The sequence below is a fragment of the Talpa occidentalis genome, unplaced genomic scaffold, assembly GCF_014898055.3.
Source record: "Talpa occidentalis isolate TD23 unplaced genomic scaffold, MPIMG_talOcc4v2.1 talOcc4.7, whole genome shotgun sequence".
In the NCBI taxonomy this organism is placed as follows: domain Eukaryota; kingdom Metazoa; phylum Chordata; class Mammalia; order Eulipotyphla; family Talpidae; genus Talpa; species Talpa occidentalis.
The window spans coordinates 57,605,571-57,629,237 of record NW_023605083.1 but is presented as its reverse complement, the minus strand read 5'-3'; the positions used below and the strand labels follow the sequence as shown (position 1 = coordinate 57,629,237).

Sequence of the window (23,667 nt, the reverse complement as noted above, 5' to 3'; positions counted from 1 at the left end):
TTGAGTTATTTTGTAAAAATAATTGCATGGCATTAGAGATTAATTTCTGTTGTATTTGAAGGAAGTTATTGATGATAAAAGAACATCAATGAGAGAAAAATAAGTTTGAACCAACATCCTATTCATCTTCTAGCATTCAAATCTGAGTCTTGTTTCAGGCAAAAGTTAATTTGCTATATCTAGCTTGTGAGAAGTCCACTAACCAATAAGGGATATGTTGATTACAATATTTAATTGAAAATACAAAACAGTAGAATGCCTGATGGAATTTCTGCTCTATATACTGATGCAATGGGAAGGGAATTGCTAGTATTAGAAAAGAAAGGCTAACACAGAAATGATCTAAAGCAAGTTAGGCTGGATATAGTACTGTTGATGGTAAAGGGGAGGAATAAATTTTCATTTTTAGATATAAGATATGAATTTTGAGTTTCTTTGCCATGCACATCCATTTTTCTTATAACTTAGTTTGGGACATTTTCCTTCTTAGGAAATGGCAGATTGCAGCAGTATCAACATACAGCTTGTCTGCCTGTTTCTAACAAAAGCAGCCTACAACGGGTGCCCCTCCCTCTCCAAATAACTGCTGCTTGCTTTTTTTTTTTTGTATTCTGAAGCACACCAGTCAAAAAGCATGCATCGGTTTTAATAAAAAAAGCTCATTTTGAAACATTTTAGCATTGAATAATACAAACTTGCTATAGGAAAATACCAATAGAAATGGAGTGTTTTCAAGTTACAGGTATTTGGATTAAGAATGATAATTTGGGTGAGAAGTTAACTAGAACTGAACATCTTTGAGTGTGTCTTCTCAGGGAAAAATGTAAAAACATGGAGAATGCTAATTACAGCCTCAGTGGAATCAGTCACAAATTGCACGTGGCTAAAACAGGTCTTGTAGCAGCACATGAATCCGTTGCTTTTCACCCTAAAAGATTTAGTCTTAAGAAATTCTTGCATTTGTGGCAGTTGCTCTATCTGTAAACTTAATGTATAATAAGGCTTCTTATCTGGCTTTTAAAGTATTTTTGCCTGGGACATGCTGGGGGTATCTTTAATTGGAGAGCTTGGATTAGAGCTCACTCCTGTTCCGGTCACTCTTTCTTATGTCCTCTGAGTGCTGGTTCAGTCATCTGAATTGTTCCTTTTCCTTTTGCGCACCGTTGATGTAAGTGATTCTGCCTGTTTACTTAGTTTGACATTACTTTTCAAACTTGGTTATTTTGCAGAAAGTAATTCTGCTCAGATGATTAGAATATTATGTGCTAAAAATAGAGTAGGGGTCCACATTTCCTTCCCAAACAAGCAGGGGATTCAAGGGTCAGCCTGGACTGTCGTACTAGAAGCAGATGGACCTGGGAGTGGGTAGGGAGAGGTCTTTGGGGTAGAAATGTGGTTTGGGGATGGGGGAAATGTCTTGCAGATCTAAGGGCAAAGGAAGAATTAGAATATGCCAGTAATTAAACACCAAACAGCAAGCAGGCAAAACTTGAATGGGCTTGTTTACGCAGGAAGAAGGCAAGAGGGGAGTAACTGAGGCAGGGCGAAGAATGAGGGGCCTTACAGTGACTTGTTGATCGTGGTACTCTGTTACCCAGACTTTCTGAAAGTCAAGCACCTTATATAGGCCAAATTGTATTCCCTCTGTGGGGTACTATTAAGTCTATTTTGTGTTTGTGTTTGGGTGAAGGAGACAGCAAAAGTGTAGTGTATTTTCAGTGTGCCCAGAGTCGAAAATAATTGACAGTTTCCATGCCTTGAATTCAAGTTGAAATTATATCACGCTTTAATCTAGTTATGTATCTTTGTGACAAAAAAAGACATCTCAAGACCTGAATAGTTTTAGATGTGACCCCCATTTCCACTGATTTTTGGCTAAAATGTAGGGAACACCTTTGACCAGCGTTGGCAGTTTTTTCCTTGTTGAGGAGTGTTTTAGCCATGTCTCTGATTATTGCTCTTGTTAGACTTGTGCTAAGTTGTCAAGGTTAGGTCATGTATCTGCATCTGCTTTTTAGTAATTCTTGCCATATTTTCTCCTGTTACTGCCATTTTTCTTCTATATTTTAGGAGTTACTTATTTTCTCCTGATTTCTGTTTAGATTTTCTGGCATCAGTTTTCCATTCAAATCAGGTTTGTTAAGAGGACAGAGTTTAAAGTGAAATAGACATTTCTCAATTCAGGGCTAGGCTGCCTTTCCAGATGCATTTCTTGATTCCATTTACATAATCTACAAACAAGGCACAGTTAATTTCATTCTCCAACATTCAATTTTTTTTTTTTTTTCATGTCTTCTGCGTGCTCTCACTTTATCCCTGGAAGAGCATTGTCTTTCGTTTCCAGTAATCGGCCATGCAACTTCCTGCTGCTGGAAGGAAGTAGTCAGAGCCTCCGAGCCTGCTGGCTTGGCTACAAGCACCACTGTGAATCTCCTGCAAAGACATCTCTTCGAGATATTGTCCAAGTGCTTGGAATAGCTTCAATTATAAGCTCATTAATCGTTATCTTTCTTTAAAAATGAAAAAAGTCTTAAAAATGTTTTGTAAATAGAGTGCTTGACCATTTTGAATTGAGCATTGTGCCAGGTACTAAGGAAAAGAGCTGAATCACACACTGTCCCTGTCCTCCTGCTTTCCGGGGAGGTCACAGGGACAGAATAGGAGGCAGCAAGTGTTCTGAGAGGTTGAGGTACTGAGAAACGTCAGAGGGGCAGAGAGTCGCTCTAGCAGGTGGCCAGGCTTCAACAGACATGCCATTAAATCTGAGTCTTAGAAGTTACACAGAAAATTTCAAGGCGGAGATTGGAATAAAGGACAGAAGAAAGAGAACACAGAGGTAGAATGTCATGGAAAATTTGAGTAACTGTTAAAGAACAAATTCAGTCAGGGACACTGACTAGGGGAAGCAGGCAGGCAGTAGATGTGTTGGGCTGGGCATGGAGACAACTCTGAGGTCCCTTCACCTCTCAAGGCTTTAAATTTTATGCCCAGGCATTGCACATTAAATGTGAAATGGCTTTAGTTGAAATTGCTGAGTTGTTGAATTCTAAGTGCTAGGTAGTAGGTTAGGCACTGAAAATGCTAAAATAAGTCAATGGTTCCAAGGTTAGTTGGGATGACAAATGAACCTGTAGGACAGTATGATATATAATATCACATATAATATATGTATAATCAGAAATGTACATTTTGAATTTTATAGAATAGTTTTGTTTATCCTAGTAAGGGTAGCATTTAAATTTGTTTTCACTACCTCATATGTCAAGAAAATGCAAGCAATGTGTACTACGCCTTAATTCAGTGTTCTAACACTTCATCAACATTTATCAACATTGTTAGGCTCGTAAGAGATAGTGCCATCTATACTTATATTTTAATAGGACTTTGAGAAATTTAAAAGTAGACCGAAATGGAAGAATTATGACAGCTAACTTTCCGTAGTCCCGAAGTAAGTGGCAGGATGTTCTGAAGCTGTGACCTTTCAGGGAAGTGGAGTAGAAGTTTAATCTACACAAAGTACAGCTGAGTGTAGGTGAGAAATACTGAGGATGTGTGAAAACCCGAGGTAAATGCTGCAATGGAACCTTGCCTTTGTCAGAGAGTAATGACCCTCTATACAAATTATGCACATCTATCTTTGATGCACCATAGTTCAATCTCTTAAAAATTGCAGTTTTAGAATCTCTGTGGAGGAATCGGGATTTATTTTCAGGAGCCTGTAACCTTAGGATACATTCTCAGGGTGTGTGTATATTTATTGTCTTCTCAGTATTTAGAATTTTGTTTTTATTTGGGTAAGTTAAAAAATGAAATACATGCATATGGGGGAGATTTATCTCTACAAATAACTATCTTAAGCACTGCTTGGTGACGTGAATGCTACTATTTATATCTGTACAACTCTCTTTGGCATGAAGCAGGGATATTTTAATACAAAAGGCCATGAGAAAAGAACAGAGGTGTTCTTAAGATGTACACGATGTGTACCTTAGCAGGTGACGACCAAATGACATTACAACACGTTGTAACAGGTGTCATAGTGGTGTGTACTGAGGACAGCAGTGGGGGAAATGAGTTATTACATGGTTTATTTAATGAGCTAGAAGCAAAAGGAGGATGTCCCCTGGTGGCACAGCGGTTGAGCGCTGGACCGCAAAGCTGCCCGCAGCCTCTCCAGCACCGGTTCGATCCCCGGCCACCGGCAAGGGTCCCACATGGTGCGACAGACCTCTCCTGCCGTGCCCGCTGCTCCTTTCAGCAGTGTATTTCATCACTCTGCCTGTTCTGTTCCCCGCTCTGGCTCTGGTGAATTCTCTCACCCTCCCGCACTTCTGACTGTACCCAGTGCTTGTATAAATAAATAAATCTTTGAAAAAAAAAAAGAAAAAAAAAAAAGGACCTGCTCTGTAGGTTGTTCCACAACAACTATATTTCCACCCTTTATCAGCATAATTAAATGCTAGAGAGCGAAACTTTTTTTTTGTTGGTGGTTTTGTACTTATTTTGTGTTTTTTGGGGGTTGTTATTGTAGGTTTATGAGACTGGAAGGCAAAAGACTGGAAGGCAAAAGAAGTTTATTTCAAAGTTTATTCTCATGCATACTTAAGTGAATCTTGTTTGGAAAGTTTTTGCTTGTTGGAACGTATTAGAAAAAAACTGCATAGTTGACAAATCATAAACCTTGGAATTAAAAAGACATATTCATGTCTGATCCTGCTGCACCGTAACCGAGGAAGCAAATTAACTTCCCTGAGCTTGTGTCTCCTCATCTGTGAGAGTGATGATGGCAACTTTGGTGTTAAAAACAAGCAGTAGATGAAATTGTGTGCAACTCCTGTATGTACGTTCTCTTCATTTCTTTTCTCTTTACCCTGAATTCACATTTTACCATAGGAATTTTTGAGCAGTAACCCACCGGGGAATAGCGTGGGCTGCGGTTATCAGCACAGTGCATTTTTGGTCCATTTAGTCCTGATGGAAAATATGTGAAAGGAAGAGTAGAAGAAATGGCTCTAACTATTAGAATTACTTATAAAAGTAAATTACTCACGTTCTTTCCAGTCCCCAAAACGGAGGTAATCAGGTTGTACTTAAAACCTGCTCCTCTATGCTGAGCTAGGAGCAATCTCAATATAAAATTCTTTTTTTCCCCATTAGGTTTTTTTTTTTCTCTTCAAATTAACATCTGCCTTGAATTTTCAATCCTAAGTAATTAGCAATACAGCAAATTTCTATACCTAAATTACTAAGGGAATTAAACTTTGTCTTTGATTAAAGTTGGCAGGTACGGGGTGTGGGAAACTTTCAATTTGAAACACCTTAGGCAATTTATATACCTCTCACGCATACAAAAATAGAATTAATAGATACAGTATAGAAATAATAGATGTAATATAGAAAAGGGTGGATGTTATTTTTTTTTTTTTTTTTTTTTTGGAGGAAACATCTCTACCATGAAATCTTTGTTTATAAAACTTTACTGTGAAACTTCGTCATCAGCATGGTCATATGACAAAATCTTAATAGTAATTCTTCAGAGTAAATATGAATTAATCTCATTCTAGTAACGTACTATTCCATACAGTGGATTATGAGTTGTATATGATGTAAATACTGCACTGTATTCCATCTTTAACATTTACCATCTCTTATATTCATTTAGAAAGCAAATAATGTTTGAGATCAAAACATTAATAGCAATAGGCACTCAATCACCTAGAAAAACTAAGATGTATTCAGTTACTACTATTATGGACAATATTTTGATAGCTTATGAAAGAGGGAAGGGAATAGAAAAGGATCCACAGAGGTGGTGGCTTTTCAGCAGACCCTTGAAGGATGGGATGTTGTAGGAATGGTATGGAGTGGCTGTTCTGTATTGAGGGCACGAGCAAAAACATAAAGACAAAGAAGTTTGTTTTATAATGAGTTTCTTGTTTTATAAGTTTCTCATTTTATAATGAGTTGAGTTGTGACTACTGTTGCGCTGGGTGTAATGTGAGGTTCATAAAGGCAGTTGGAGATTGGCTGGAACTCCACAAAATGGTGGACTCAGAATGCCTGCTTAGCGGGTAGTGATGTGCATTGTGACTGACAGGCAGGATGGAACACGATTATGCCTTGAGGTTTAAAAATTTTAGAGGATGATGGTAACTATCAAGTAAGAGCTCATCCTACAAACCACATAATAAAAGTTGTCTTGGAAAGAATAATATGTGAAGGCTCTCCCGACTGGAGAAAACTCTCATCCTTAACTGGTGACAAGAGACCATTTATGGCCCCTTCTGTCATACCTTTGGAGATTAGTAGCCATGCTGTCTCACTCAATTGCTGTGAAATGATCCACTGGTGTGAGTTTAGGACTCTTTGTTCCTATAATAGGTTTATTTTATTGGGGTAATGTTGGCTTCCATTATTATTATTTTGGAAGCATACGATCACCGCTGCCCCATCACCACTGCAGTGCACCTGCCCCGCAGTCCACACCCGTCCATTTTGCTCCCTCACCTCTTTTTCTCATCCTTTCCCCCCCTGTATGTTTTAGTTCTACAGGTAATTATCTTTCTTTTGACTTATTTTACTTAGCTTATCCCTTAGCTCTAGCCATGTAGCTATAAATGGCACATGCTTCTATACACGTATCTGTTGTGTATATTAGAACACATCTTATTGATCCACTCATGTTTGGGGGCACTTAGGTTGGCTTATTTATATATATAATTGATTATACATAGTAATTTTATATATAATTGATTATATATAATCAATATTTTCAGGATTTTTGTTGCTGTTCATGACTTTTTATAAGTTTCTTGTTTTATAATGTCATTGCAAATTTTACTATTAGAATAACACTGGCCTCAAAAAAAAACACCTGGAAGTACTCCATTCCCTTCTATATTCTGTAAAACTTTGTGTAAGAATGCTGTTACTTTCTTCAATGTGAAAGTATACAGGTGAAACCATAGGGGATTAGAATTTTCATAATGGGAATAAAATATTTTATGATTTTCATTAGCAGATGAAAGGCTCTTCAGGCTATGTTTACAACAGCTTTGCTGAGTTTTCTTTTTTTTTTTTTTTTAAGCCTTATTTATTTATACAAGAACCAGGGTACAGGTGAGAAGCACAGGGTGAGAGGATTCACCAGAGACAGAGAGGGGAGAACAGGCAGACAGACCAAAAACACTGCTGAGGGGAGCAGCGGGCGAGACAGGAGAGGTCTGGCGCGCCATGTGGGAATCTCCCTGTCCGGCTTGGGATCGAACCTGTGCTACAGAGGCCACGGACAGCTCCACAATGCTGTGCCACCAGGGAGGCCCTAAGTTTTCTTTTTAATTGAGGTGTCATTGGCATAAGAGAGGTGTACAGTATTATTCAGTATTTGCATGTATAGTAATGATCACACTAGAGCTAGTTACTGTTACCACCTCGTCACTTTATTTTGTGATAGGAACTTTTTAAGATTTACTCTGAAAGGCTCAAATTTGCAACAATACTGATTACAGTCATCATGAGTTATTTGTAGCTGGAAGTTTGTAACTTTGGTTCCCTTCACCCAGCCCAAACTCCCTGCCAGCATCTTCTGAGCTCAGGTTTTAATTTTAGATTCCATGTCTGTGAGCTCATATGGTATTTTGGGGTGTGTGTGTGTACATGACTATACCATTTTCTTTATACATACATTGAAGGATACGTATGTTGTATCTTGGCTACTATAAATAATGTGATGTTTCAAGTTAGTGTTTTGTTCTCTACAGACTGATACCCGTAAGTAAAACTGCTGGATCATATAGTTCTGAGAAACTTCCAGACTGTTTCCCATAGCAGGTGCAGTAATTTACACTCTCACTGAACAGTGCACAAAGATTCCCTTTTCTCCACATTGTCGCCAACACTGTTTCTTGTCTTTAGTAACTGCCCTTCTAACAGGTGTGAGATGGTTCTCACTATGGTTTCGATTTGCATTTTCCTGGTCATTACGGGTAACTCTGGTCAGCTGTGTGTTATCTTTGGTGCAGTCTCCTTAGACCCTGTCCATTTATTGACTGGATTTTGAGTGGATGAGTTTGTTATATATTCTATATCTTAACCTTATGTGAGATGATTTACAAATGTTTTCTTGTATTCTGTCAGTTCAATTTTCATTTTGTTGGTGGTTTCTCTTGCTGTGTTGAAGTTTAGTTTTTGCCTTTTATTTGTGCTTTCGGTATCAGATCCAAAATATAATCACTAAGACCAACAGCCAAGGAGCTTGCCTGCCTATTTGAGTTTTATGGTTTCAGGTATTTTCAGTCAAGGCTTTAAACCATTTTAATTTTGTACATAGTAAGAGGTAGTGTTCCAGGTTCATTGTTTTGACTGTAGGTGTCCCATTTTCCAGCACATTAAAGGGGTATTCCCCAATGCATGTGCTTGCCTCCCGTGTCGTATGCTACATGACCATGTACAGGCACTGGTTTATTTCTAGACACTCTTCTGTTACATTGATCGATGTTTTTACTGTAGATTTGTGCGAAATCAGGGATGAGATGACTCAGTTTTGTTCTGGGCCAAGATTGCTTTGGATATGCAGGGTCATTTATAGTACCATAAAAAAATTTAGGCTTATTTTTTCTATTTCTGTGAAAAGCCACTGACATTAATAGGGATTGCAGTGAATATGTAGATTGCTCTGCATGGACATTTTAAACAATGCAAATTCTTGCAATCCATGAGCATGAAGTATCTTACATTCACGTCTCTCTGAATTTCTTTCATAAGGGTCTTCGTTTCAGTGTACAGAGCTTTCACCACCTTGGTTAAATTTATTCCCGTGTATTTTCGATCTTAATACAATTGTAATGGGATTGTTTTATTATCTTTCTGGTTGTCAGGTGTATAGAAATGCAGCAGATTTTGGTATGTTGATTATATGCAGCCTGCAATTTAGTGAATTCTTTTACTCTATAAGTTTTTTGGAGTCTTTAGGGTTTTTTAATATGTAATAAGTCATCTGCAAATAATAAGTTTTATTTTGACCTTACCATATTTCTCTTCATATTATTCCAGCCTTTTACCTTTCCCTTCCACTTCCCCAATTGGGATGTCTTCTTTTTCTTCTCTGGTGAGGTAAATAGGTTTTCTTTCACCTAATTGCAACATGGATGTCTGTGGAGGCTTCCTCACACCAATAAACAATTCTCACACTCTGCTCAGACTTGAAGTGCCACGACAAAAGATTATGAGGCAAATTTAACATTTATGATTTATTGGAAAATAATTGCAAATCAGTAATCCAAGCTTCCATCATAAAACTCAGTGTTCAAAGCAAGCAGAAAAAAACGAAATAAGATAAAAGCAGAAATCGGTGAGTTGGCAATAAAGACAACAGAGTTTATCAGAAGACAGTAAAACTTACAAACCTCCATTAAGAATGACAAATATTTTGAGACAAATTTCTATAAATGGGAATACAGAAATTGGATCTATCAAAAGGATAGGGAAATACCATGACCTCCACACACAAATCTGACAATTAAATGAAACAGAAGTGTTCACATATATATATAAAAACCTAAAACACAAACTATCACAAGTCACTATGAAGTAATTCAAATGGCCCTATAACTATTAAAAGAAAGTGTACTCATTTTATCAAACACTCCACAGCCCCCAAATCCAGCCCAGATGGTTTAATTCTACCAAACATTTAAAGAATTATATAGAACTGGCATAAATTCCCCAGAAAATAGGAGGTAACATTTCCCAGCCCTAGAACCAAATAAAGAATGACATTACTTACAAAAATGTAATATTTGAGGATTTTTAGAGTAGACTGATACATAAAACCAATTAGGAAAGCACTTAAGTAGACAATCTGTTGCAGAGGAAAATAAAAACTAGTACACGTGGTAAAATATTCAACCCCAACAAGTTATTTATAAAATCCTAACTAAAACAGCAGAATTACTAAAATTTATGAGTTGTGGTCAAATAAGTATACTATATACTGGTGACAGTGCAAATGATGTAACAATCTACAACACATTTGAAAAAAAAATTTTATCCTGATACTGGATTTCCTGTGGCTCAGCATATATAGGTTTGTCTCCCTTCTTACGCAGTGGCTAGAGCTAATTTCCTATTTCTTTCTTTCCAATGTGTCCCAACAATGGGTTACCAGGCTGTTACCTGGCAACTTCTAGATAATGTATGAAAATGAAGGATGAGAAATGTTAAACTTAGTGCCAACAAGTATGTGCATGTATCAGGGAAAGGATTAACTGGCACCGAGGAATTTTAGACTCATATTATGAAGAAGGGACCTGGGGTCAAAATAATAAAGCCAACATCAGAGCGTTTATGATTCAGAGTTTGGAGACACTGTTCTGGTGATATACCTAGAGATACGAAGAATACCATATATATTTCTTAGTGTTTGTTAACACCATTCTTTGAATTCTTATAAGAAACTTCATCCTTTTGAACTGGAAAACAGAAGATACTAACACTGGTTAAGTTGTGAGTCCTTTTGGTAAAACAGAGGGACCCACTGACATATTTATCATAAGTTAGGAAAAAGACAGTTTGATTTAGTCTGCTGACTCCTACATTCTCATTCCTCCAATACATATTTCTGATTAGATTATGAAAAGGGTGATACAAATCTCTGAAAACACTAGACTTCTGATAAACGTGCAGCAGAGAGCAGCTTCTCCAAACTTCTATTAAAATACTCATTTTTAAAACTTAAGGTTACAGAGAACAATTACTGAATATATAGAAACATGATATTCAAACATCATTAAAAAACAAAAACACACACATCATTAAAATGAGAAATGTTTCAAGATCTGTTTCCCATCTGAGTCTAAATCTGAGATCTAAAGGTTTGTGTCTTCAAGGAACTAAGGACAAATAGCTTTCTGTTGTCCCTGTTCATTACTTGCTTTGCAATTCTTCCTTACCTGAATAACTTTATTAGCAATAGAAAATACATATTACCTTAGGAATTAAACTAACTAAAAAGCTGAGTATCAGCTATATATATTCTATAATTTAATCTGTCTCTTTGTATTTTTGTTTTTACAAATAGAATTTAACACCAAGCAGGTATCTCAGGTTTCCTAGTATATAAAAAAACTTGGGTAAGAACATTTGATATATATAAAATCACAGCCACAGTAATTGGACCATAGTTATACACTAATTAAGAAGAATCTACACACATTTATAAGTGATTATATAAAGGAAGAAAATCTGGGTTAAGTAACATTAAAATTTCACATACACATATTAGATAAAATTAGATAAAGTCCAAGTTCCTAAAAAGTTTGTTTAAAAAAACAGGTCAAGGTGAAGGAGTAAATCTGTACTTGAAGCTTCCATATGTGATCACTTGGGTCCTTTTGCCTTTGATTTTGTTTCCTTTGGAACCTTTCCATTTTGAGATTGCGTAAACCTAGCTACTGTAGAAACACCATCCACAAACTTGGTTTTAAAAAGGACGTTCGCATTGTTGAACATTCCTTCTTTAAGGGATACCACAATGAACTTGAAGCAAAAAGAGAAAAAAGCATAAACATTTTTCACAATACCCTTGAAGTGCCATCCATTTTTAACACTGGGGTCAAATTAAGAACTATTTTTGGAGATGTTTTGATATTTCTTTAAATGCTTGGCTCTAAGCAATGCAAATTCTCAAATGCAAGAAAGGAAGAATTATAATATGAATGAATCCTAGCTTCCTATTCTGTTTTAGAAATTGCTTAATTTTACCTCAGTGCCTCATTACCCATGTTTGTTTATTTCCTGCCGGTTGACTGCTTGTTGCTAGCTCTAAATGCCCTTGTGAAATATTTTTCTCTGGTATTTTAATATTAAGGAAGGCCTCAAGTTGGTGAGCACTGCCAGCAGCTCAAATGGAACATTTGTATAATTTAAAAGAGGTACTACTTCACTGTTATCTGCCCCAAAATTGCCAGAATAAATGCACATCCATGATAACTGTGAGTGAAGCCCCCAGAATTGCCCCATACATTAGCTATCCAACCATATTTTGTAGCCAGAGGTCTTATAACAACAGTTCAAAAACTATTCTTAGCTTCAAGGGGCTTTTCTCTATTTCTTATAGCCAGGAGAAATTAGGATTCCCCTATCAAGTGCCACATGGTTCTGAAACCTAGGTATAGCCCTGAAATATTCTTGTTTTAATAGTGCATCCACCAGGAGGTAAACTAGAGGGAGTAATTCCATTAAATTTAAATGAATGCCAAATTTAAAAAAAAATCTACCTCAGATTCTACCTCATATTATAACCAACAATTGTAATGCATGGCCCTTGTGTTCAACAGACCAAATCCTCTTTCCGCCTATACCCATTTGAAATACATATTTGAAGAGATAGATGAAATCTTAATATTCCTCAATCCTAAGTATTTTATTAAGTGACCACTACTAAGTAGCTGTGGAAAAACAAGTACTATACTTAACTAGGAGACATTTATTTCTGATTCTTACCTGAGAATGTGTGAAATGAGTACGCAGCATCTGTCCAATATTTTGGGTATGAGAAAGATCCAAGGCTGCATCTACCTCATCCAGGATGTAAATTGGAGCAGGTTTGAAGAGGAGCATAGATAATATTAATGACAAAGCCACCAAAGACCTAAGAAAAGATCAGAAGAGAGTCTATCAAACTTGATTTGACTATTTTTTACCAAAATACTGAAGAAATCTGCTATGCTATTATAAATAGTACAGATTTAGCGGAAAGATAGCCATAGGAAAAAAAGGAATCTTTAATTTTAAACTTCAACACTTTGGTTATGGTTATATTAAAACTCTTCTTGTATTTTAGATTTCTATTTTTTCCTCTCTTGAATGAGTTTTATTTTGAACAGAATAGGTTTATAATATTTTCAGCCATATGATCAGGATTATATTTGGCATCTATATACTTAGAAGTAGACTGAAGTCAGGTGACTAGGGTATTTAGCTGTTAACTAAATTTTCATTGACTAAATAAAGATCATGTATGTATTAATAATTTTTCTCTTTCCCAATTATTTGTTAGATGCCTACGGGATCAGGTGATTGAGGGCTATATACTTAAGATAAAAGGTACTGGTAACACTACTACTGATTTAAATGCCCTCCTTCAAACTTTGAGAGGCAGCTGGACTATAGCCTATTACTCTAAATATAATCCTTATGTGATTGTCTATTTGATTGGATCACAAGACAACCAGCTATTTGGCTAAACATCATTTCTAGGTGTAGCTGTGGGGGTGTTTCTGGATGAAACTAGCATCTGAGCTGATAATAGTACTTTGCCTTTCCCAGTGATCGATGGACATCATGTAGTCCTAAAGGCCTGAATAGGGGGGAAGAAAAGAAGGATATAGGAAAGAATTTTTTCTCTTCTTGTCTAACTGTTTAACTTGAGATATAGATACCCAGCCCTTTGCACTCCTGGTTCTGGTTTGCGGGCTGTTAAGATGGAGACTAGAATCGATACCATCAGCTACCCTGGTTCTTTAACCTTGTGACTCAAACTGAATCACACCACTGGCTTTACTAAGTCCCTAACTTAGAGGTAGCAGATTGTGGGACTTCAAAGCCTCCACAATAAAATAAACCAATTCCTTGTAATAAATCTCTTCCTATATATAAACTATTTTCTCCAGGGAACCCTAAATACACCTTATTGAAAATTTGTAGTTAGGCCTATTCTTAGATTCCATAGTTCTTTTTCCATTCTCCTTCGCTAATCACACCTCCCTTTTAACTGCAGCTGTTTTCACGCTAACTTGTTATGGAAGCATTTATACTGGAATGTAGTAATAAGCATTAGATTATAACTAAAGTATTAAAAACATGTAAGTGGGGCAAAAAATTGTGTGCAATAATGAGAAGGTCTAGGGAGGTGAGTTCAAAATTTCTAGCAACGGAAATGAAAACAGGGCACTAAAACACATTAACATTCACCTCAATTGAGGGGCGTGGACGTCATTCTAGTAACTTAAAATTATTTTTCACTGGCTTACTGTGTCTAATTTTTATTGAGCTTTAATCTTAAAAATCATTTAAAAAAAAAATCTCACCAACTTAATCATGGAAATAATTTCTAGGTCCTTAAGAAAGCAGCATATATTTCCTATTTTCCAGGATTTTGGCAAAAACAGTTCAAGATACTGGGATCTAAATTGTGGAATTCAGTTTCGGTTTAGTAGGCAAAAGGTGTCATTTGAATTCTTAATACTTAGAAATTTTAATATTAACAATTTGAATGAAAATAGTGGACTGCTTTTCATAAAAATGACAAAATTAACAGGTCTTACAATTTTCTATAGTTCTTAAAAATTTTTTACATATGTAAGAATTATGTGAGAGTATTACAGGGCACATGAGGACAATTCAAGGACTACGTATGGATTGTACATCCTGCAGAGGAAGGCTTTAATTATGTGAATATTCACAATCTTACTCAGGTTTTAATTTGCTGATTCTCTGCGGGTAAGGAGCTGGGCCACATAATCTTTTAATTTTCTAGCAATATGTGCATTTTCTGAATCACGTATATGGCTGAGATACTTCCCTGATTTTCCTTTCACTTGAGAACTTCCTGTCTACTACTACACATTCTTCCAGGTTTTGTTTTTCTGAAAAAATGTTTATATTGCGTATAATCTGTGGAGAATATTAGGTACAGAATCCTAGATTTGACATGTTTTTCTTTTAAAATTTTATAGCTATTGCTCCAGACTTTGAGCTTGCATAGTTTTTTGATGACAAGTTCAAAGTCACCTTTATCTTTGGTCCATGACACTTAATATGCCTTTGTAGTGCTGGTAAATAACTGGTCAGTTTTACATGGCCTGCTTTGCTGGGTCATTGTGGTGGGGGAGGTAGCAGTTGTGGATGTATTTATCCTATTTGGGGCTTAATAAACACAAATCTGAGTTCACAGAACTGGTCAAATCTTAAATAACTAGTGCCATTATTTCTTCATAGTTTTTTGTCTTCCCTCTTTAGCTTAAATAGATTCATTGCCCCATCTTCAAATTCACTCACGTTTCTTTTACAGTGTCTAATCTGCTACTCTCATGCAGTGGTTTCTATTTCTTCTATACTTTTTACCTTTAGAAATGCCACTTCTTTAATAGCTTTCATTTCTCTCATCTTCTCATGCCCCACATAAGTTTCCCTTCTATCTAAAAGTAGAAATAACCTATTTGCTATGATTTGGTAGGTAATTCGATTATTTTTGGAGTCTGGAAATGTCATAGCCACTAATTAACAAGGAAAAAAAGCTTTAAACATTCCCAGACCCAAAAAATAAGCTACCAATTATACTGAACATTACTTTTGGAAAGGAGGAAAAGCCTGTAATTCTTGGCAACAGTTAATATAACTCTAACTTTCCTGTCTGCTAGTTCAATCATTTGTCATTTCTGAATCTGTTTCTGTAAAGCTCTAAGTCATATTCTCTTGATTTCTCTCTAGTAACTTTTATTAGATACAGTCCTGTTTGTTTTGATAGTTACATGCAGATCAATTTGAAAAGTTCAAGTTCTGAATTTTGGGTAATATGTGTAGAATAAAGGTTAGTATGGAGGCAATGCTAAGGTATTGATCAATGGAGCCTCTCAAATTTCCAATCTGTTTCACTAAATTTTAGACTACCACTGGTTTCTGTGTTCTCGTGGGGAAAGACAGAGTAAACACTGGGTTCAGCATTTTTGTTTCATTTTTCTCAAGTGCAATACTTCTGGGCTAATCATTTTCCAATGTCTGAAAGCAACTTTGTGTCCTAATTGTATTTTTTTTTGCCTTACTCTCTAGTTAATTATCCTTCAGTCATATTCTAACCACAATATGTGATCATATTAGGTTCCTTAAATTCTACATACAAAGATAACTAAGCAAGGCAAAACAAAACTGGGAGGCAGCGATAAGATCAGCTAATGAAGAAATCCAATATTATAAAGGAATTACTCACCTCTGGCCACCACTGAGTTCAGTTAGATTTTCTTTCCAAGTGTTTCCTAAGGCAACCTTGAACTCCAGACCATCCAAGACAGTTTGCCCCTCTGGTGGTGCAAGCATAGCATTAGCACCAGGCAGAAGGGTAGAAAAAATAGAACCAAAGTCTTTGTTCACCTAGATGAAAAACAAGCATTAAAATCGCATTGGTTTTCCAAGAAAAAACACAACTTGATATGTGTATATGCAACCCAGCAGGTGCATTGTGTTGTCTGGTATTCTAAATCCAGGGGTGAAAATTTATGGCCCATGTGACAAACCTGGCATGAAATCAAAAAGCCAGGTCTATTTTCCTATATGCTTCTCCTTATAACCAAAAAGGATAGGGAGAGGACCCTACGAGAGAGAGGTTAAAGAGACCAATTAGCTTACCCTGAACCAGTCATAGTAGGAACTACACAGAAATTCAAGGTCAATATTCCAGCTTGTAACTGGGTAATTTTGTACAGATAGTGACCAATGAACTGAGAATTCAGCCCTCTGTCTTCAAAGACATGACTAATAATCTTAGAGTTTAGTAGACAAAGGATTTGCCAATCATGTCCTCTAAGGAAATCTCTAAATTCAAGTGCAGGCACACAAAATTCAAGTACAAATATACCTTTATATTGGAAATAACAAGGAAATCTAAACACAAGAGGCGTTCCTGGATAGATTTACTATCAGACATACTTGGAACTGCTCCCATCCTAAGTAAATTGCACACAGAAAAACCAAGTTCTAGTTTTATCTGGGATAGATTTTCAAAGCTAGGCAAAGTTCAGCATAAAGGGGAGAGGACCACTGTTTTTTTTGAGTAATGAAAGAAAGCATAATATTTAACACCAGCACCTGAAGTACTCTAGCTTTATGAATTAACTATGCTTTGGAAACAAAAGCAAGTACCTGCATTGTATTTATAGGTCACTGTAAGGATTAAATGAGAAAACTAATACAAGAATAGTACCTGACAGAGGGTGGTGTTAAAAAAATAAAGTGCCTGACATGGACCAAGCAGTCACCAAATTAACTTGCTTTTGGAGAACCTTGGAACATGAAATCAGTTAAAAATTAAAAAGTTAATTTTATAATAGCACTAAATCCAGGAACCACTGGGAAAACAAGAGACAAAACCACTCAGATTCAGTGTTAATAAATCTACATGCTATTCAAAAACCAATGGGGCCAACATTTGCATGCATTTTAAAACCACAGAAAAATACTACAGAGAATATGGAAACTAAGTTGTAAAGCAGGAGAACCAAGACTGAGAGGGATAGAAGTACTGCCATACTGAAAATAAAGTTCCTATGGAAAAAGGGGCATAAGGGGGCAGGCCGGCCAGGGAGCTAATCCATAGGGTGCAGCAGACCTCTGTCTTGCCCGCTGCTCCCCTAGGCAGTGTATTTCAGTAGATATGCCTGTTCTGCTTCCCACAGTGTCTCTGGTGAATCCTCTTACACTCTCCACTGCACCTCTGTCCTATACCCCAGTTCTTGTATGTATAAATAAATCTTTTTTAAAAAAAAGAAGCAAAGGCTTATTAAGTACCAAACGGTATAGTGTCTATGTAATAACTCCACATAAAAAACTAAGGAATTATTCCAAAGAAATATACATGCAGTCAGGGAAGTAGAAATAATCATAAAGAACCCTGAAATCTGCCACAAAGTTGTCATAAAACAAAAATGGTAACTGATATTTTGTTGAATAAAAGTACATTAAAAAGGAACTAAACTTCCTGTCTACTGCCCAATTCTTTTCTTTTTTTAAAAAAGACTTATTTATATAAGAACTGGGGTACAGTCAGAGGTGCGGGAGGATGAGAGAATTCACCAGAGACAGAGCGGGAAACAGAACAGGTGGACTGACCAAAGACACTGCTGAGGGAACAGCGGGCACAGCGGGAGAGGTCTGCTTCGCCATGTGGGATTCTCGCCAGACGGCTGAGATTGAACTCGCGCTGCAGAAGCTGCGGACAGCTTCATAGTGTGGCTCTCAACCCGCTGCACCACTGAGGAGGCCCATACTGCCCAATTCTTGAAAGCAACAAGGGTGACAGCAGTTACCAACAAAAGGCAATTTTAATTTTGGTTCCAATTTAGAAAAAAATGAAAATCCCAGCTTTTCTTCCTATGACTATATAGCATCTTTAGAATTTTCATCTCTCTTAAGCTTTGGTTTCTTTGTAACTGTCAATGATACAATTAGTTTTAAGACAATTCATATAAAACTAACTGCTTATTCTGTAATACATAACTATTAATCTATCGTACAAAATGATTGACTAAACTTGAGAACACAAATTCTGAAATTCAATTAAAAATTTATAAATACTAAGAAATCACAAATCTTGTTCTACAAACATTCTTAGATCAAATATTTAGCCTCTTTCAAGCCTAGGCAAAAGAAACCAAGGATAGTGTAACTGAATGGTTTGTGGGAAATTTTCCAACAACTAGAGATTCCTCAGCGTGAAACTGATAATGCTTCTCGTATCAAGTAGAGTGTGAGGTCTAGTAGATAGAACATGGTATAAAAGACTTCTTCCAAATATAAGAACATATGGTTTCATGGAAAAGAAAGATGACAAACGGCATACCAAGGTTAAGAATGATAAATGGAAAAAATCTAGAAAGTCAAGAATTTAGCATAACTTGAAGTAGATGATGGGAGCATGGAATGACTAAAACTTACCTTAGCAAACTAATAGTGAACCTCAGGCTTTTAAATGTTTTGTTTTCTAAGGTGACAGCAGGTGCCTACTGCAAATAAACTATTCCTTTAAATACCTCTCAGTATAAAAACCTATGGGTCATATTTTGCTCTTGACTCATACAGAATAAATAATATTTTTGGTTCAAATACCTTTTGCCAAGCAATATTTAGGGCTTGGTTTTTCTTCTGGTCAAGGTCTTCAATAGTTGCAAGGATTTTGGATTTGTCGTTTTCCACAATTCTCTTCTTCTTCATCAAGTCATTATACTAGTAAGATAAAAAATATACTTAATGAAAAACATATTTTTCTATAAGATACTCTCCTTATAGTTTCACTTATAGTATATCATCTATATGTAAAATTCAATAGACAATTTATAGAACAGGCTGTGAAATATTTGGCTACACTAATAAATCTTTTTATCTTCTTGGTAGCCAAGATAAAAATGTCATAGGTAAATGCAAAAAAAAAAGCCCTGCATGGTCTTTTCTATGTAATTTGGTCTTTTTCTCTATAACATCATTGTCTATGCTCCAATCCTATGGTGTTTTTTTCAGTTCCTTAAACATAGTAAGTTCATTATAGATATATATAGCTCCTGCATCATTCTCTTGCTGGAATGTTCTTTCTCTATCTCTGACGTAACCGTTAACTTGTGTTTTGCTTCAAACATCACATCTTCAGAGTAACCTTCCCAAAAAATGTAAAACTGTTCACTACAAAAAAAAAAAAAAAATGAGGATACTGAAGGATAATCATACCATGGACACAACAGCAAAGCTTCCTAAAGATCCTCTTATTTCTCCCCAAAGCCTCACATTTAAGCTGGCTTCAAATTCTCCCTGAAAAACTCCAACCAGGGCTGTTCATATGGCCAACCTCCTAAAACTTCTCCATCTTTTTATCTTATCTTTGAAAAATCCCAAGTATTTATCTGGACACACTCAAATTATAACAAAAAATAAAAGAAGTCATATGCTGAAAATGGAAACAATCTCTGGCAAGGAGATGGGAATTGTGAATTCTAAGAGCATATAGCTCTATATAGATATCTATCTGTAGCTGAACCTCAGACCAAAGATTTCCTTCCACAAATATGACATATGTTGCAAAGTTTTATGGGGAAATGAAAACCGACAGGAACATTTCAAAGATCACAACACCTGCATTAATTTGGTATCTGACATAAGATATTCTTGGCAGGTACTGTTACTACACATTTAAAAGTAATTGAACTCATAATTACTAACAGTGTTAGAGCTCTCATTCTTATTGGAACGTTAATATACAAATTCAAACAATTTTGTAGAAGGTATAGGGGATGGTATAGAATAAGTAAGACTTCTTCCTCTTATGGGACCCCAAGAATAGTGTCTACTTTTGCTTCTGGGCTCTTGACATTGCAGACTATAAAGTTCTGTCATGGTAGGAGGGATAGATAACATTATCAAATAATGAGGAGATGCTGCTGAGTGACTCATCTGTATAAACAGTGGTTATGTACGGAACAGTTTTGGGCATTACTTATATAGAATGCCCTTAATACAGAGGTATGGACTGAAGGGTGGTATTAGTTACACGAAGAATAAGTAGAACAAGCCTATGGTAAAGCCATTCAAGGTCCAACAGAATATACAAACTGATAATGCAGAAAGAAGAAAATAAGCACTTTCCCCCTTTTCTCTTTCCAGTTCTAAGGACATCAAATAAAAGGTTGACTAATCATTACCTCAGAGGTCAGAAAGAGCTATCAGAGCCACCCATGTACCAGAGAGGCCAGATTGTCCTAGGAACACACTCACCCGCTCTTCAGCTTCAGTCAGTACATTCATTGCTCTCATGTTGACATTTCGTCCTAGTTTCTCCTTCATTTCTTGCAACTTCTGAAGCCTCTGACCTGCTTCTTTGGGGTTGTTAGTTTTGAAATCATAGGCACTATTCGGTTGGCCAAAGAGGTGTTTCTCAGCATTAATCCAGTCATAATCTTTCAACATTTTGGATACCTAGCCACATACAACAGGAGAATCTATCATTGCTTATAAACCTACATTTAGAAACCAGTTTCTTAAATGTTTACTAATTCTAAAACACTTTGGAGAAAAACTGGACGGTAACTCATTTGAAAAAAGTGGGTTCATTTTTGACAGGAATGAGTATTTTTATCCTGAAATAGATTCAAATAAAAGACCACAAAAAGATATTCTGTAAGCACTACAAGAGCCAACTGATAAAGAAATCCTTAAAGTATAGGTAACAACATCTCCATTAGAATGAAATATAAGTCAGATGAGGCACCTTGAGATTCTACCAAATTCAATCTATTGCTTGAGAAAAACTTGTGAAATTCTTACAGTAATAACTTATGACTTAGTAACAGATACCTAACATTTATTCCAGAATTAAAATCTTAAGTAAAAAGAACTATCCTGTATGTTGACGCCCCACTATTCTTTTGTAACTGCACGTAATACACCTGATTAAACATTTCAAATTACAGTGCTTTGAGGAATACTTTCTTCTAGAACTGTATGGTTGTCACTGCTATAATTCAATCCTTCTCAGTTTGTTTGTCCTTGTTAATTCTATGGACATGGTCTCACCTCCAGGATCCAAAATAAAATTATCAATTTTAGGCTTAAGTTCCTTTCTAGTCCATGAGCAGTATTTCATAAACTGTTTTAAAGAATCCTTGAATTTTGCTGTCCCCTTGAAGTTCCTCTTTTTACTCTTTTCTTTATAAATAAAACCCCCAAGGAATCACTAGTACTAGCCTTTTCAATGACCAAAAAAACTATAGAGTAATGTTAGTACTGATAATATTTCAGTGAACCCACTAATACTAGGTTAGTAGGTTAATGCAGTCATTAATAAATGTGTTTTAAACCAAGCAATAAACAGGCAGTCAATACTCTTGCAGAGGTAGAAAAGATTGTTTTGAAGTTAAACCTCATTTTTATGATGCTAAGGAAAGATTAAAAATGCACTGAACTGTTATACAAGCTTAAGAAAACTATGGGCCTCCCTGGTGGCGCAGGGGTTAAAGACACAGCACTATCAAGCTATCTCCAGCCATGGCAGCATGCGTTTGATCTCAGGCCAGGGAGCTAACCAGACCTCTCCTGTTTTGCCAGCTGCTACCCTCAGCAGTGTATTTCAGTACATCTGTTCTGCTCCCTATGGTCTCTGGTGAATCCTCTCACCCCCTCACCTCAGACCTACACCCCAGTTCTTGTATGCATAAATAAATCTTTTAAAAAAACGTGACCGATGAATTACTAAAACTATACATATACATACCAATGAGTTTCTGCAAAAGCATGTGCTCCCTTTAAAATATTTAAGGGCCAGTGATACATGGAAGAAACTATTAAAAACAGTGACATCAGATTTCAGATGAGGCATCAAAAATTGACAGTATTGATCTTCATAATATTCTAAAGTCAACTAAGTTCTTATTTTACAAGTTGAGAGTATGTGTTTATCTGAATTCTAAGTTCAACATTATCATTACTAATTCATTAGTAATTCTATAACTTGTAGTTAGGATTAAATAATTAAAATTAAATACAAAACATTAGTGAGTGTCATTTGGTGAAAACAGGTACTGTTGAATAACAGTTAACACAGTTGTCTCAAAATTATTATAAGCAGTACTTTTGCCATTTATACTGAGTGCTTCATGGAGCAGTTCATATTTCAACCCATAAGCAAAATTTTGATTAATGGTAAAAATGAATAATACTACATACCTTTGCAGCAGCATCCTCAGCTTCCCGCTTATGTCTGCTAATGTTGTGGTCCAGTTCCTTAATTTTAAGCTGTGCATCATTGTTTTGCTCTTTATGTTTTGCCACTTCTGTATATTTAGCTTTAATCACGTTATCTTGGGCTGTTATTCCTTCTTTTTGCTTGGTCACCTCTTCTTGAGCTTTATTTACTAATTCCTAAAATAAACAGTATAGTAAGGTAATAAAGATATATTTGGTTCACTGAGAGATCATTTAACAGACTTCTGGGCAAGACAGCAATGATTACAGGCAGATGGCCACCTAACCCTCTCCATTTTTATGTCCTCATTAAAATGTCAGTGAATTTACATATAGGAGAATTCAACTGGCAAAAAGGGGTGGGATGTAGTGTTCATACTAGAAGCAACAAGTTTCCACTGGATACAGTGTAAATGGACTCAACCGAAGAGAGAAGGGACTACTAGGTCTCTCAGAAAAGTGGAATTTCTGAGTAGTTAATGAGATACTCTTATGCACCACCCCAAATGACATCTACCCAGGAGGGGCAAAGAACAGGGGTAAAAGTAAAGTAGGCTGGAATTTGTTCTTCCTCCTCTCTGTAGATACATGGACTTTACGAGCAACAACGAAAGGTCACAGCATTTGGTCCTATCCCAGGGGGTCAAAACAGAAAAGATTTTTTTGTAGAATAGATTGGTGATATGTCCCTTTACTTCATCCTAGATCTTAAAAAGTTCTCTATCAACTCACACAGTTGTCTAAGACAAACCAACCAACCTAGCTCAACTCATATTTAGATTAGAGAGAAACGAAGCAGAACTGTGAGAAATACAATCTCCATATGTGATTGAAAGCACCAGTAACAACTTGGGAATTTTAAAGGTATTCTCATTAGGAAAAAATTTTGAGCAATAAAAACAACTAATATTACGATTAGATAACGGAATGAGCCCAAAGTGCTTTAATTACTTTATAATGTTTGTATCGTAACAGGTCTTTTTCAGAAGGAAGATAAAAATCATTGCATTTCTCTAAATACCGAAGATTATTTAGTTGTTTAAATCCTTTGAAGACTAAGAAAGTGAAAAGTACTCTGGGCACATTAACCAAAGGAAAAATAAGTTTATTAACTAACAAAAAGAAAAGTTTATAATACTCGTATGTCTAAATGTTAAAGATTGCATTGCAAGT

General features: G+C 36.1%; 1 protein-coding gene across 1 annotated transcript in view; it reads right to left on the bottom strand.

Annotated features, from left to right (window-relative positions):
• Positions 1–1,314: 1,314 nt before the first annotated feature.
• SMC2 (structural maintenance of chromosomes 2) overlaps positions 1,315–23,667 on the bottom strand; it is a 65,038-nt gene continuing 42,685 nt past the window's right edge. The window contains 11 exon segments of the mRNA XM_037495235.2: positions 1,315–1,425; positions 1,508–1,603; positions 4,871–4,971; positions 11,358–11,535; positions 12,502–12,649; positions 15,986–16,146; positions 18,877–18,993; positions 20,530–20,730; positions 22,477–22,550; positions 22,553–22,598; positions 22,600–22,671. Coding sequence (XP_037351132.2) covers positions 1,315–1,425; positions 1,508–1,603; positions 4,871–4,971; positions 11,358–11,535; positions 12,502–12,649; positions 15,986–16,146; positions 18,877–18,993; positions 20,530–20,730; positions 22,477–22,550; positions 22,553–22,598; positions 22,600–22,671 — 1,305 coding nt within the window.